The 16,667-nt window shown below is 43.6% G+C and overlaps 1 protein-coding gene across 1 annotated transcript in view; it reads left to right on the forward strand.

The window, feature by feature from the left end:
* Positions 1 to 15,075, forward strand: part of LOC115118268 (membrane-associated guanylate kinase, WW and PDZ domain-containing protein 2-like) — a 31,487-nt gene extending 16,412 nt beyond the window's left edge. The window contains exons 4-8 of the mRNA XM_065022166.1: positions 3,229 to 3,499; positions 6,502 to 6,715; positions 7,128 to 7,271; positions 7,528 to 7,713; positions 14,641 to 15,075. Coding sequence (XP_064878238.1) covers positions 3,229 to 3,499; positions 6,502 to 6,715; positions 7,128 to 7,271; positions 7,528 to 7,713; positions 14,641 to 15,075 — 1,250 coding nt within the window. The remainder of the gene's footprint in view (positions 1 to 3,228; positions 3,500 to 6,501; positions 6,716 to 7,127; positions 7,272 to 7,527; positions 7,714 to 14,640) is intronic.
* The last annotated feature ends 1,592 nt before the right edge of the window (positions 15,076 to 16,667 follow it).

Raw genomic sequence — 16,667 nt, forward strand, 5'->3', positions numbered from 1 at the left:
GCTTCCTCTGACCTGCCTATTTTATAGGTCCTGGAAGGCAGGAAGCTTGGCCCCAGTTATGTACTGGGCCATACGCACTACCCTCTGTAACGCCTTACGGTCAGATGCCGAGGAGTTGCCATACCAGGCGATGATGCAACTGGTCAAGATGCTCTCGATGTTGCAGCTGCATAACTTTTTGAGGATCTGGGGACCCATGCCAAATCTTTTCAGTCTCCTGAGGGGGAAAATGTGTTGTCGTGCCCTCTTCATGGCTTTCTTGGTGTGTCTGGACCATGATGGTTCGTTGGTGATGTGGACACCAAGGAACTTGAAACTCTCGACCCGCTCTACTACAGCCCTGTCGATGTTAATGGGGGCCTGTTCGGGCCTGCCTTTTCCTGTAGTCCACGATCAGCTCCTTTGTCTTGCTCACATTGAGGGAGACGTTGTTGTCCTCGCACCACACTGCCAGGTCTCTGACCTCCTCCCTATAGGCTGTCTCATTGTTTTCGGGGACCAGGCCTACCACTGTTGTGTCGTCAGCAAACTTAATGATGGTGTTGGAGTCGTGTTTGGCCACTTGTGGGTGACCACAAGGAGTGGAATAGGAGATGGTAATACCTGGTTAATACCAGGTGATGTTGTTCAGTTTACAAGTGAGTTGTTAATGCCTAGAGTTTTGAAACGTGCCCTTTTGATTATGCTTTGACCTTTTTGTGCTAAGAGTTATTTGGGTCATTCTACCAAAATGGTGGCTTTCCTGTCCTGGCCTTATTCACAAGGAAACCACTTAAAAGTGTGAGATAATGACACAATTTTATAAATTGAAATGTTTTATTATTAATAAACATATGTAAGACAGTTATATTGCGAAACATGTTTTATATATATTGTAGAGCACAGTCAATACCATGAAATTGGCTTGTCCCTCAGGTCAGGAGTCATGGTTTAGTGACAGATTTTGAGTTTTAAAATATATTTTTCTCCCTCTTTAAATGTCATAATACAACGGAAAGTATTATATTTTCTAGTGGACTACTTACCAGTAATAGCTGTCCCTCAATTTCATGTCACTGGTGTTAAAATGTATAAAAAACGACCACTTTGAAAAAATACAACATCCTTGCCAAATTCGTCCTGGTTTAAAGATTAATTGCAAATATTCTACAGACAGCGCAGGGATGCTGACCCACACCGCAGAGCAGTCTACCTTAAACAAAAACCCCAGACTTACTTAAAGGATTTAGAGAGTCAAAAAAGAAATAGAGTGAAGGATCTCAGATAAAGAGAAAAAAGACAAGAGCGTAGGAAATGGCGGGTCAGACAGGCGAAACACAGAGAGATTGAGAGCAGGAATGGCAGTGTTGACCCACCCATCCACTCCAGACAGTGAACCCAGTACTGCAAGGTCAGAATTAAGACAATGTGTCTGTAGGAAGACGTATGTACTCTGTATCTACAGAGTTACTTAAAGGGAGATTATAAAATGACATATTTGTTTCCTAACCATGTAAAATGTGTACTAATGAATGTAGCAACAGTTAGGTATATTCAAAAAACATATTAAATAAAAAAATTGGGCAACTCTGAATGCCAGAACACCAATATGCCATACAGTAATACCAGTGATGCAATGTAACACCAGTGACACAATGTGAAACCAATGACAAACATAAGACATACAATTTTATCAATTTATTAGCAATATTTTTTATTACAAATAATGTCCTACTCTGTCACGCAGCTCACGTCTATCCACAAAACTACATAGCTTGTTAAAACAGTATATATATATATTCTTGTGCCATGTGACAAATATTGTATAGGCCTACTTAAAGGGATAGTTACGAAATTACATATTGGTTTCCTTACCGTGTAAGCAGTCTATGGACAAGGTATGACAGCAAGCCATGCTTTTGTTTACCTGGCCACTGTTTCAAATGCTAATTATGTTTTTGCATTTGTGGCACAAAACCAAAGCATTGATTGCTGTCATATCTTGTCCATAACCAAGGTTGCCAGGTGCACTGTGTTTCTTCTGACACATTGGTGCGGCTGGCTTCCGGGTTGGATGCTTCCTGTGTTAAGAAGCAGTGCGGCTTGGTTCGGTTGTGTATCGGAGGACGCATGACTTTCAACCTTCGTCTCTCCCGAGCCCGTGCGGGAGTTGTAGCGATGAGACAAGATAGTAGCTACTAAACAATTGGATACCATGAAATCAGGGAGAAAAATGGGTAAACATTTGAAAAACAACCCCCAAAAATATTACTAGTAATAATAAATTGTATGGACAATTTCTTAGTATTATCATTAACCTTTTCTCCCTTTGTTTATATATGCAAATTAAATACAGAAATTACATTCTAGAAAGAAAGTCTTCTAAAATATAGGTAACCAGTGTCAAAAAGACAGCACAAGTATTTTTTTACATAATGTAGTAAAAATCTACAAAATATGTTATGCTGTCATTTATACTGATTTATAATGTTAAGGGGTTAACTATTATCTGACTATAAGTTTTGATTTAAAAAAAAGCAACATTTGTAAAAGTTGGCTGTTCAAAAACCAACCATTTTCATAGAATGACCCAGTTGTGAAAGTTATGATTAGCTTCAAAGTGAAAAAGAATCTCTTGACGAGACATACCTGGATGAATAATTAAGCAATAAGGCACGAGTAGGTGTGGTATATGGCCAATATACCACGACTAAGGGTTGTTCTCATGCACAACACACCACGGAGTGCCTGGACACAGCCCTTAGACGTGGTATATTGGCCATATACCTCAAACCCACAAGGTGCCTTATTGCCATAATAAAATGGTTACCAACATAATTAGAGCAGTAAAAATAAATGTTTTGTCATACCCGTGGTATACGGTCTGATATACCATGGCTGTCAGCCAATCAGCATTCAGGGCTCTAACCACCCAGTTTATAATGTCTGTTAGGGGTCGATGGAAAGGGAAAATAAAAAGAGAGGAAAAGTGAGAGATATAAATATATAAAAATGGCAAGAGAGAGATAACAGCGCCTACATCTTTGGGGACTAAAGTGACATTTCTTACATTTCCTTTTCTTATTACATCATGTTAATTTTTCAATTCGTTTTCAATTAGATTTCTCCCCTTCCCTCTGTCTCAGGGCACACAGTGTTGTTTTGTGTCAATTGTTGCTATGAAACCTCTCCATTACTACTACGAAGCATATCTGTTGTTACCATGAAAACTCAATTTCTCCATCTCAGATCCCAACTCAGGGCCCAGCTCAGAGAAGCAGAGCCCCATGACCCAGAAACACAGCCCCCAGGCACAGCCCAGCCCTGTAGCCACCCAGCCCAGCCAAGGAGCCTCCCAGGCAGGCCCAGCACCACCAACAGCCCAGCCAGGCCAAGTACTAGCAGTAGACACCCAGCCGGCCCCAGGAGCAGCCGCCCAGCCCAACCCGCCAGGGGCCCAGCAGAGCCCGGTCGCCCAGCCGCCCAGTCACCCTCCCCCAATCTACCTCCACGATGGAAGGTATGTAGAGAGAGAGGAATGCTTGACCCTATCTGTCAGTGAGAGTCATTATTGTCAGAAGTTACAACTACAGTTATTAGGATGCTTCTCCTATGCACTTTGGACATGGCGTTTTGTGTGTGTGTGCATGACGGATTGGGTGAGGGTGGATTTTGGTTGTGTGTGTACATGTGTGTGGGGTGGGGGGCATTGTGGATGTTTGTATACATTTACTGTGTGTGTGTGTGTGTGTGTGTGTGTGTGTGTGTGTGTGTGTGTGTGTGTGTGTGTGTGTGTGTGTGTGTGTGTGTGTGTGTGTGTGTGTGTGTGTGATGACTGAGTAAAACAGGACTGTTTAAGGAAGGAAAGTGATCCGGTTCTTGCTGCTGGCCTTGGCAATGGTGAGTGTGTGTGAAAAAGAGTGCCACCAACTGGTGATGGTCTCTGACAGAGGTGCCGGTTTAGTATAGGTACAGGACGGAAATGACCAGCAGGAGACAGATGCACAGCTCATACATTTATTACCACACCGGACAGAGAAGGCAGTACAAGGAGATTGAATGTGAATAGTATAAGTGGTTTCTTAAACCGAGACAGAAATACACAGTGTATTACAATATGTTATATCAAATCAAATCAAAGTGTATTTGTTACGTGCGCCGAATAAAACAGATGTAGACCTTACAGTGAAATGCTTACTTACAAGCTCGAACCAATAGTGCAAAAAAGGTATTAGGTGAACAATAGGTAAGTAAAGAAATAAAACAACAGTAAAAAAACAGTTGAAAATAACAGTAGCGAGGCGTTATACAGACACCGGTTAGTCAGGCTCATTGAGGTATGTATGTGCATGTAGATATGGTTAATGTGACTATGCATATATAATAAAGAGAGTAGCAGTAGCGTAAAAGAGGGGGTGGTGGGTGGCGGGACACAATGCAGATAGCCCGGGTAGCCAATGTGCGGGAGCGCTGGTTGGTCGGGCCAATTTAGGTAGTATGTACATTAATGTATAGTTAAAGTGACTATGCATATATGATAAACAGAGAGTAGCATAAGTGTAAAAGAGGGGTTGGGGGGGCACACAATGCAAATAGTCCAGGTAGCCATTTGATTACCTGTTCAGGAATCTTATGGCTTGGGGGTAAAACTGTTGAGAAGCCTTTTTGTCCTAAACTTGGCACTCCGGTACCACTTGCCTTGCGGTAGTAGAGAGAACAGTCTATAACTGGGGTGGCTGGGGTCTTTGACACCGCCTGGTGTAGAGTTCCTGGATAGCAGTAAGGCTATAGGAATAGTAATGCTATGGTAGCAACATAGGCAGCAATAGAGGGTAATGGCATATATACAGCGATAAGATATTAACAAAGGGCTAACAGGGGCTATGTACAGGGGCTAGGCTAACCTAACACAAAATAGGAACCAGGCCGACTAGCATTAACAGTTAGCATGCTAGGCTAGTAGGCCAAAGTCAATGGGTTACTACACAGTAGAGATACTAGCATTGGCTAGTGGGGCTAGCATAGTACACAGTATGGCTGTATAGACAATAGCAGCTAGCAGTGGCGTGCTAAATCAAATTGTATTTGCGCCAAATATAACAGGTGCAGACTTTCATCATGAAATGCTTACTTACGAGCCCTTTCCCAACAATGCAGAGTTAAAAAGTAAAGAAAATGTGCTAAATAAAAATAGGAAATAGTAATACAATAAAATAACAATAACAAGGCTATATACAAGGAGTACCAGTACCGAGTCAATGTGCAGGGGTAGGAGGTCATTGAGGTAATATCTACATGTAGTTAGGGGTAAAAAGTGACTAGGCAATCAGGACAATTAACAGAGTACGAGCAATGTATGTTAAAGTGTGTCTATATATATATATATATATATATATATATATATATGTGTGTGTGTGTGTGTGTGTGTGTGTGTGTGTGTGTGTGTGTGTGTGTGTGCGTGCGTGCGTGCGTGCATGTGTGTGTGGCGTCAATATGCGTGTGTGTTTTGTGTTAGCGTATGTTTGTGTCTTTTGATCTCAGATTGTGTTCCGGTATCGCTTGCCATGCGGTAGCAGAGAGAACAGTCTCTGACTTGGGGGGACTGGAGTCTTTCACCATTTTTAGGGCATTCCTCTGACATGGTCTGGTATTAAGGTCCTGGATGGCAGGGAGTTCGGGCCCAGTGAAGTACTGGGCCGGAACGGCACCTCAGTACCTCCAGGCTCTGATCAGGCCCTACACCCAAACAAGGGCACTGTGTTCATCCACCTCTGGCCTGCTCGCCTCCCTACCACTGAGGAAGTACAGTTCCCGCTCAGCCCAGTCAAAACTGTTCGCTGCTCTGGCCCCCCAATGGTGGAACAAACTCCCTCACGACGCCAGGACAGCGGAGTCAATCACCACCTTCCGGAGACACCTGAAACCCCACCTCTTTAAGGAATACCTAGGATAGGATAAAGTAATCCTTCTCACCCCCCCCTTAAAAGACCTAGATGCACTATTGTAAAGTGGCTGTTCCACTGGATGTCATAAGGTGAAAGCACCAATTTGTAAGTCGCTCTGGATAAGAGCGTCTGCTAAATGACTTAAATGTAAATGTAAATGTAAATGTACGCACCACCCTCTGTAGGTCCTTACGGTCAGATGCCAAGCAGTTGCCATACCAAGCAGTGATGCAGCCAGTCATGATGGTCTCAATGGTGCAGCTGTAGAACCTTTTGAGGTTCTGAGTGCCCATGCTAAATCTTCTCAGCCTCCTGGGCGAAGAAACGTTGTCGTGCCCTCTTTACGACTGTATTGATGTGTTTGGACCATGATAGGTCCTTAGTAATGTGGAAACTAAGGCCAAGGGAAGGGTGCCTATTGAAAGAGCTAGAGTCCCACAGTTTCTGGCTCTAACTCCCAGGGTTAGATAGAGGGTTAAAGTCTGAAGGGTTTTTGTGTGTGTTTGTGTGTGCACTACAAAGGGAGTACGGTGCCATTTGGGACATAAACACTCAACCCTCTGTCTGTTGTCCACAGGTCAGAGGTGAAAGCCAGGCAGGATGTGAAACCAGACATCTGCCAGCCTCCGTTCACCGACTACCGGCAGCCCCCCGTCGACTACCGGCACCCTCCAGTGACTGATTACCGGCAGCCGCCCACACTGGACTACCGGCACCCTCCTCCCCTCATCGACTACAGACAGCACTCGACATCACTCGCTGCACAGTTTCCCCCAGACTTCCGACCACAGGTAAGACTGAATATCCCAGACTTCCCTACTACAGTACACACCATACCATAGCCCAGAATTAGCACAGCATTCCATAGTACAAACAACACACAAAAACTGCACAGCTTCCACTGGCACAGTTCCCCCATACTTCAGACCACAGGTAAGACTACTACACATCAATTGACTATGAATCCCAGAATCCCCTTTAACAGACAAAACTCAGTGGACAGTTGCATTTAGGGATTTACCCCAGACTTCAGACCAGTGCCGATCCGAGTATCCCCTACTACACACCACAGGTAAGACAACACACCCCAGAATCCCATATTACAGACAAGTAAAACTACACATCCCAGACTACAGACAGGTTATTGGTTGGCTATGTATTGGCTTTAATGAATGTTGGTTATTGGTTGTGTGTTGTGCACAGGACTTTGACTACTTCACGGTAGAGCTGGAGAAGAGTGTGAAGGGTTTTGGCTTCAGTATCCGTGGGGGGAGGGAGTACAAGATGGATCTGTTTGTGCTGCGGCTCGCCGAGGATGGGCCGGCCATCCGCAATGGCAGAATGAGGGTAAGTGACATCACTTCTTGTCCTGTCTGCAATGCAGCCACATTATTTTCCATCTCAATAGTGATGCAGTACTTCATACAGTATGACCTCTCTATGCTCATCCTGTCCCATCCTTACTTTCTCTTTTTAATCGCTTTTTCTCTCCTCTCTAACTCTCCCTCTCTCTATTTCTATCTCTCCCCCACTCTCCCCCTCTCTCTGTCTCTCTCAATCTATCTCACTGCCTCTCCCCTCTATCTCTCGCTCTCTCTCTCAGGTGGGGGATCAAATCATTGAGATAAATGGGGATAGTACCCGAGACATGACTCACGCCCGGGCCATCGAGCTGATCAAGGCAGGGGGGAGGTGGGTGAGACTGCTGCTGAAGAGAGGCACAGGACAGGTGCCTGAGTATGGTGGGTATCCACCAAACACACCTCCCATATTTATTTCTCTTTCTCGCGCTTTCCTTCTCTTGCTCTATCAATTTATCTCTCTCTTTAATTACATTTTTCATATTTTTGTTCCTGGGTGACTGTCTGTTTTTTGCTCTCGTTATTTAATTTAATTATTGTTCTCTCTCTCTCTCTCTCTCTCTCTCTCTCTCTCTCTCTCTCTCTCTCTTTCTCTCTCTCTCTCTCTCTCTCTCACTCACTCACTCACTCACTCACACATCACTGCAAATGTTACAACCATGATTAGGGCTGTTACGGCACAGTCACGAGTCATGACAGCAGTCAAATTTGACTTGAATGGTGAGTCACAGTAACTAGACTTCTCCAAAACTGTGCTCTGATGCAGCTGATGGTCATTAATAGCCTACCAAATGTGTTACAGTTTTTCTCAATTGCTAAAACACAATTTCTGAAACCTTGCTCCATTTCCTGAAAACATTAAACACAAAACCTCATCTTCAACCACTATTTACATAACCTCTGACTCCTCTCGCAAAATGAAATATTCGCCTCAAAACAGTATGTTCAAAATCAAACATTGCTCTCAAATCATAAACAAAGAAATCAAAATTATATACACTCTAAAGCAGTCAGTAAACGATACACCGAAAAATAGAAAACACATTGTTCAAAACATACAATTCTCAGGGAGAAGTACATTTTTAATCTTAAAAAATATTCAGATTTTTCCGTCATTGTCTTTTGATGAAGAAAACATGTTCTATCATAGTAGCTCTAATTGTATCAGAAATTACAACTCTGCTTGGCTCTTTGCAATTTAGTTTTTTGTTCTTCCTCCTCCTTGTACCCCTATTTTTACAGTACTGTACCCTGCATCTCACAAACTTGTCCTTTGTCTCTGTGATACTGTAATTCTTGTGCTTTGTTGATATGAACCTGCAACCAGTCAAAATCTATTGAGCAGTCAGTACTGTTAATAAATGGAAAGCACAATGTTCAGGGCCATACAATTTGTCCATTGTACAGTATACAGCCTACAATGCACTGTACTACAGTATACAATACTAAAAGGGACAACAATCAAAAGAGTAAACATGTGATCAATGTACTTCTTCTTGTCTTTGGGCTGGGTCAGGCCAGAGCACTTCATCGACATCACAAGCAATATTGTCCCTCCTGTGGCAACGGGGGAAGAAGCCTCTTGTGTGCCGTATCCAGCCCTGACATGATTCCTCACCTATATCACCACAGGCTAAATCCATGGCTTGCAGCAGATTTACTCTGGTGTAGGGTTGTCTATCATACACTTTCCATCTCCAAGAGGAGAAAAACTCCTCAATCGGATTCAGGAAAGGCGAGTATGGGGGGAGGTACAAGTTCATAAACTGCCCATTGATGTTAAACCATTCCCTTACCTGAGCAGCTCGGTGGAAACTGACATTGTCCCACACTATCACATAGGTGGGAATGGGATTCTCATTTAGCTCTTGACCCTGCTGCTCTTGAACCTGCTGCTCAAATAAAATATATCTTAGATTGGCAATTAATCTTAGAAGGTGCTGGGTGTTACAGAACAAGTATTTGATACACTGCCGATTTTGCAGGTTTTCCTACTTACAAAGTATGTAGAGGTCTGTAATTTTTATCATAGGTACACATCAACTGTGAGAGACGGGAAATCCAGAAAATCACAAGTATCGGATCACCTACCAACCAGTAAGAATTCCGGCTCTCACAGACCTGTTAGTTTTTCTTTAAGAAGCCCTCCTGTTCTCCACTCATTACCTGTTTTAACTGCACCTGTTTGAACTCGTTACCTGTATAAAATACACCTGTCCACACACTCAATCAAACAGACTCCATCCTCTCCACAATGGCCAAGACCAGAGAGCTGTGTAAGGACATCAGGGATACAATTGTAGACCAGCACAAGGCTGGGGTGGGCTACAGGACAATAGGCAAGAAAAGAAAACCATTAGTAACACACTACGCCGTCATGGATTAAAATCCTGCAGCGCAAGCAAGGTCCCCCTGCTCAAGCCAGCGCATGTCCAGGCCCATCTGAAGTTTGCCAATAACCATCTGGATGACCCAGAGGAGAAATGGGAGAAGGTAATGTGGTCTGATGAGACGAAAATAGAGCTTTTTGGTCTAAACTCCACTCGCCGTGTTTGGAGGAAGAAGAAGGATGAGTACAACCCTAAGAACACCATCCCAACCATGAAGCATGGAGTTGGAAACATCATTCTTTGGGGATGCTTTTCTGCAAAGGGGACAGGACGACTGCACGGTATTGAGGGGAGGATGGATGGGGCCATGTATCGCAAGATCTTGGCCAACAACCTCGTTCCCTCAGTAAGAGCATTGAAGATGGGTCGTGGCTGGGTCTTCCAGCATGACAACGACCCGAAACACACAGCCAGGGCAACTAAGGAGTAGCTCCGTAAGAAGCATCTCAAGGTCCTGGAGTGGCCTAGCCAGTCTCCAGACCTGAACCCAATAGAAAATCTTTGGAGGGAGCTGAAAGTCTGTATTGCCCAGCGACAGGCCCGAAACCTGAAGGATCTGGAGATGGTCTGTATGGAGGAGTGGGCCAAAATCCCTGCTGCAGTATGTGCAAACCTTGTCAAGAACTACAGGAAACGTATGATCTCTGTAATTGCAAACAAAGGTTTCTGTACCAAATATTAAGTTCTGCTTTTCTGATGTATCAAATACTTATGTCATGCAATAAAATGCAAATTGATTACTCAAAAATCATACAATGTGATTTTCTGGATTTTTGTTTTAGATTCTGTCAATTCAATTCAATTCAAGGGCTTTATTGGCATGGGAAACGTGTTAACATTGCCAAAGCAAGTGAGGTAGACAACATACAAAGTGAATATATAAAGTGAAAAACTGTCTCTCACAGTTGAAGTGTACCTATGATAAAAATTACAGACCTCTACATGCTTTGTAAGTAGGAAAACCTGCAAAATCGGCAGTGTAATGCTTGTTCTCTCCTGACTGCATAATTAGCTAAATGAGTCCAGGCTACTGAGAACTTTGTTCAGCCAATGGGTTTTAGTGTTTTAGCAATTGAGAAAAACTGTAACAGTCAGTCGCTAATGGCCTGGAACTCAGCGCTCTATTGTCCCTCAATGCAAATGCCATCAAAAATCAGATCAAACACATCATGAGAGCCCTGCATTCAGAGTTTGAGTAGAAGAGGATTAGCTCTTGCGCAGGGAGAGCCAGCTCCTCATAGCTGGTTGATGCATAGAATAAGTGTTCCTTTAAGCCCATGTTACGCAACATTTTAATAGGCTATGCTATGCAAATGCATGAGAAAACTGTTTTGGTGGCCTCTATTTCAAAGAGGAGGATCCCATAAGCTTTGTATAGGCTAGCCCTACTATGTTTATTTCTCAACTTTTCCTAATTTTAATCACATTGCTTCACTTTACAACCGGAGTAGCCTACCTGGCTGGCATGAAAATGAACCCTGGGAAAAGAGTCCTCCCTTCGCTATTTAAGTGCATTATAGATGGTCTTTAACAGGTGCATGAAAATGGCCCATTCTAAATCAAAACTAATTTCACACATATTATTTAGTATATGTAAAGACAAGATTGAGAAAAGTCTGATGGCTGAGAATATTATCAAGTGCTTGTCAAATTGTGAACGATAGACAGATGAAGTGTGTGTAGCCTGCACAAGAAGCAGAGCAGAGCGCACACACCCTGACCAAACAAAACATAGAAACAAACAACGCAAATAATGGTCAGAGTGTGACATACAGTTGCATAAATAACTCTGGAGAAACTGTTTCAAATTATCACTTTGTTAACTTCTCAACACAGAATAGCCGCATGTGCGCACTCCATCGGAAATCATTTAAAAAATATATCCCTTCTATTTTATCCAGCTATTTTCAGTTGTATTCTTCTTACTATAAAATAATATAAGTAATGCTACGGGAATTATAAGCAAATCTTATCTGCTAAATGTTAGGCCCTGAAACCACAGCTATATGGCATAGCCAGATCAGGGCCTAAAATAAGGACAACTCAGAATATGCTAGTCTGTTCTTCTGAAATAGGCTACATTTTCTTCAAATCATGTTTCTTTGGACCTGCTTAAAATATATAATTTATTGTGATGGTGTTGGCTATATTAAATGCATTTATGAAACTTTTTCAAACGTAGATTTTCCAAACGGTCTTCATCAGTGGCTTGTAGGTTATGCGTGGAAGCCCGGAGATGCTAAAAGTGTTTATGTTAATTAGTGGTCAATTACCGTGAGACCAGCAGTTATTTGCATGACAGTTACTGGCTGACAAAATGTATGACCTCCACAGCCCTAACCATGATGTTTGCTATTAACAGCAGATAATACCTCACATTTTTTATAACTACCTGCTCTTACTGCTGCTGCCCTGTGGAACCTGAAATACATATTAACTGATACAACAAAAACTTTAGCTAATTCAATCTGCTTCCATAACCCGACATTCAAACAGCATCTACTTTATGTCTGATCTTTTGTCAATATTCTTCTGTCCTCTGTATTTCTCTCAAGTATAACCCATGCCCAGTCTTCTGCCGATGCTTTCTGCATTTCAAACTATACTTTGTGAGCTAACAGTTGTGAAAGGGTCTATTTTTAACCCCTGCTTTAACGCTAATGATTGGTATAGGCTTTTTCTCCCCTTCCCTTAGGAATGGTACCTTCCAACCTCTCCATGTGCATGAAAAGTGACACGCTAAGTTCCCCCTATTTCTTCCTAATGGGCCACTCTAAAGACACGGTTCGTGAAAATCTGCATGTCTTTCTCTCCATTTTGACTCTAATTTAAACCTGTGTGTGTGTTTGTGTGCGTGCGTGCGTGTGTGGGTTTGTGCAAGTGTGTGTGCGGGCATGTATCCTACAGTGGGGCAAATAGTCAGCCACCAATTGTGCAAGTTCTCCCACTTAAAAAGATGAGAGAGGCCTGTAAATTTTTATCATAGGTACACTTCAACTATGACAGACAAAATGAGAAAAAAAATCCAGAAAATCACATTGTTGGATTTTTTATGAATTTATTTGCAAATTATGGTGGAAAATAAGTATTTGGTCAATAACAAAAGTTTAACTCAATACTTTGTTATATACCCTTTTGGGCAATGACAGAGCAGTGATGTTTTGGGGCTGTTGCTGGGCAACACGGACTTTCAACTCCCTCCAATGATTTTCTATGGGGTTGAGATCTGGAGACTGGCTAGGCCACTCCAGGACCTTGAAATGCTTCTTACGAAGCAACTCCTTCGTTGCCCGGGCGGTGTGTTTGGGATCATTGTCATGCTGAAAGACCCAGCCACGTTTCATCTTCAATGCCCTTGCTGATGGAAGGAGGTTTTCACTCAAAATCTCACGATACATGGCCCCATTCATTCTTTCCTTTACACGGATCAGTCGTCCTGGACCCTTTGCAGAAAAACAGCCCCAAAGCATGATGTTTCCACCCCCATGCTTCAAAGTAGGTATGGTGTTTTTTGGATGCAACTCAGCATTCTTTGTCCTCCAAACACGACGAGTTGAGTTTTTGCCAAAAAGTTATATTTTGGTTTCATCTGACCATATGACATTCTCCCAATCTTCTTCTGGATCATCCAAATGCTCTCTAGCAAACTTCAGACGGGCCTGGACATGTACTGGCTTAAGCAGGGGGACACGTCTGGCACTGCAGAATTTGAGTCCCTGGCGGCGTAGTGTGTTACTGATGGTAGGCTTTGTTACTTTGGTCCCAGCTCTCTGCAGGTCCTTCACTAGGTCCCCCCCGTGTGGTTCTGGGATTTTTGTAATCATTTTGACCACACGCCCCAGATCGAGGGAGATTATCAGTGGTCTTGTATGTCTTCCATTTCCTAATAATTGCTCCGACAGTTGATTTCTTCAAACCAAGCTGCTTACCTATTGCAGATTCAGTCTTCCCAGCCTGGTGCAGGTCTACAATTTTGTTTCTGGTGTCCTTTGACAGCTCTTTGGTCTTGGCCATAGTGGAGTTTGGAGTGTGACTGTGAGGTTGTGGACAGGTGTCTTTTATACTGATAACAAGTTCAAAAAGGTGCCATTAATACAGGTACGAGTGAAGGACAGAGGAGCCTCTTAATGACGAAGTTACAGGTCTGTGAGAGCCAGAAATCTTGCTTGTTTGTAGGTGACCAAATACTTATTTTCCACCATAATTTGCAAGTAAATTCATAAAAAATCCTACAATGTGATTTTCTGGATTTTTTTTCTCATTTTGTCTGTCATATTTGAAGTGTACCTATGATGAAAATTACAGGCCTCTCTCATATTTTTAAGTGGGTGGCTGACTAAATACTTTTTTGCCCCACTCTATGTGTGTGCATGCTGGCATGTGTGCATATATCCTACATGTGTGTGTCTGTCACTGCATGTGTCTGTATCAGTTTGTATGGTAAGATCTGTTTTTTTCTGTTGAGACAATCAGGCTTGTGCTTGGTTCTGGTGGTCTCAGTAGAAAAAACAATCAGGTCTGAAGAGGACCACCACCACGGTTGAGTGTGCAGTGAAGTGCACTCTCAGTAGCGTGAAACTGCTCTCAGTGTTGGCCAGGGCCGTCCTCACATATGCACACACACCTCTTCACTCACAGAAAGTTACTCTTGTCACACACAATGTGCATCCCAAATGGCACCCGTGTTCCCCCATAGGGCTCTCGTAAAAAAAGTTGTGCATTATATAGGGGATAGGGTGCCATTTGGGACGCTGACATAATGATCTATATCTTTATAGTTCTGACTGTCCTGGTGATGATATTGTAGCTGTATGTGTGTGAACAGAGATCTGGGTGTGGATGAAGATATATATCGTGCCTTTATCATTATCTATTCATAGGCAAAACGATCAGCTTTGTAGATGTGTGTGTGTGTGTGTACTTGCCTGCATGTGTGTGTGCTTGTCACTGCGTATCAACCTGTAGTGTGAGTCTCCTCCTTTTTCAGTAGACAGTGCCCCTCCCTGGGAGGCCATTCCTCCAGCCCTCTCTGCCCTGCAGGAAGTGACCCTTGACCCCCAGCAGCTGTCCACCTCATCTTTCTCATCCCATCCAGCCTTCACCCCATACTCCCCCCACCAGCTCCTTTTAGAGGCCACACCGCGTATGGCAGCCCATTCTCCAGACCCCAGCGCCACGAAAGGGGCTATAGGTGGCAGGTGCACCCAGCCCAGGGGCACCGTCCGTGGGCAAAGAACCCTGCAGTGGCCTGAGGAGTTGGAGGAGGGGCCCCGAGAGCCCCAACCTCCGCCGCGGCCCCCGAAAGCTAGATGGAGGTCTGCGGAGAGGAGAGAGAGCAGCAGCACCCACCCATGCAGGATCCAAACACCGCCGCATGGCCCTGGGACTCTTCCTACCTGAGTGTGAGTCTGAACGGAGGCAGTTGGGTCCGTGGGGAGGGACATGTGAACCTACAGGAGGGGTTTGAGCTGAGAGGTCTCCAGCCAAGGGATGAGGAAGGGGCTCTGCCGCCTCCCCTCAAACCATGGATGGCCCTGCAGGCAGGAGTGCAGCCGCCTTCCTAGGGCCCTGGAACCCACCTGGGGGTGACAGACTGCCCGGCACCCTGAGGTCCTGGACCTACACTGTCAGCAGGGAAAACGGATCCAGATCAGACTGGTTTACATTGGATCCGACTGGATTCTGACTGGGTTGGACTGGCTAGCTGTACATAGGCACCCAAGTCCTAAGTACCACTCACACCATCAGATGCCAGAGGAATCTTTTATTCTCTCTCTCTCTCACTCTCATTCTTTGAAATCAAAACGTTTTTTTTCTTCTTGTTCTTCCCTCTTTCAAGATGATTATAACCATCACCTTCAAAACCAAAGGACATTTTACAGCTGGTGTGTGTAAACAAAAAGAGGACTCGCTCAACTCAACACTTTAGTCCAGGTAGCCATTTTGAAACCTGATGATACAAATCCCATTGCTATCCCACTAGGCTCTTTGGGTGTGGGCAAGGTGAGCTATCAACATGTTCCTAGTTTCACCAGTCAACCCCATCAGACCTAAAATGGATGGTCAGTTTCAACCACTGATGGGATGACACTTATCTAAAGAGAGATTGGAATATTGAGGTCGTTTGCCTATCGTTTAACTTTCTGTGCAATTGAGAGAATGATGAGATTATAGAACTGAGGGAGACGGAGGGAGGGATGTTAATTTAAAATCCTTCTGAAAGGTGAAACTTTTTGGACAGAGCTCTGTCGACAGACATCATACATGCCTATTGATATATTGTACATACTGTAAATGTACAAATGTGAAAAATATGTACATTTGGTCATCTCCCAAAAATATGCCTAGTGTATTTTTTATGCATTGTTGTAGGTACATTTTAGAAGAACATAAAAATACAGATATCGGGACCATATTTTAAGATTCATATTTCCACGGCCTTGTATTATATACTACATATTAAAGACTCTGTGTGGAGTCAGCTGACAAGGGACTAGAGTGATGCAGGTCACATACCCCTGTTCAAAAGTTACGTGCATAAACCAATGGTTGCATGTCACGTCATCGACTGTGTCATTGACTGACAGATTGCTGTAGCATATGATGCAGTTAGCTGATACGTAAAATACCAATCCAGGCATTGTAAAATCTGATGTCAGCAATGCCTGGGCAGAGGAATCGGCCCTCAGTGTTTTTGTGCATGAACCACCATCATCAAACAGGGACTCAAAATTCTTCTAGAAGTAGAATATAGAGCTGACATCCTCACTGGGTATAGGTAACTGCCTAAATAAAGGAAACACCAACATAACGTGTCTTAATAGGGCATTGGGCCACGACGAGCCAGAACAGCTTCAATGCACATTGGCATAGATTCCACCAGAAATTCCATAATTTGGTGTTTTGTTGATGTTGGTGGAAAATGCTGTCTCAGGCATCGCTCTGGAATCTCCCACAAGTGTTCAATTGGGTTGACATCTGGTGACTAAGAC

This window comes from Oncorhynchus nerka, linkage group LG9a, assembly GCF_034236695.1.
Source record: "Oncorhynchus nerka isolate Pitt River linkage group LG9a, Oner_Uvic_2.0, whole genome shotgun sequence".
NCBI classification, from domain to species: Eukaryota; Metazoa; Chordata; class Actinopteri; order Salmoniformes; family Salmonidae; genus Oncorhynchus; species Oncorhynchus nerka.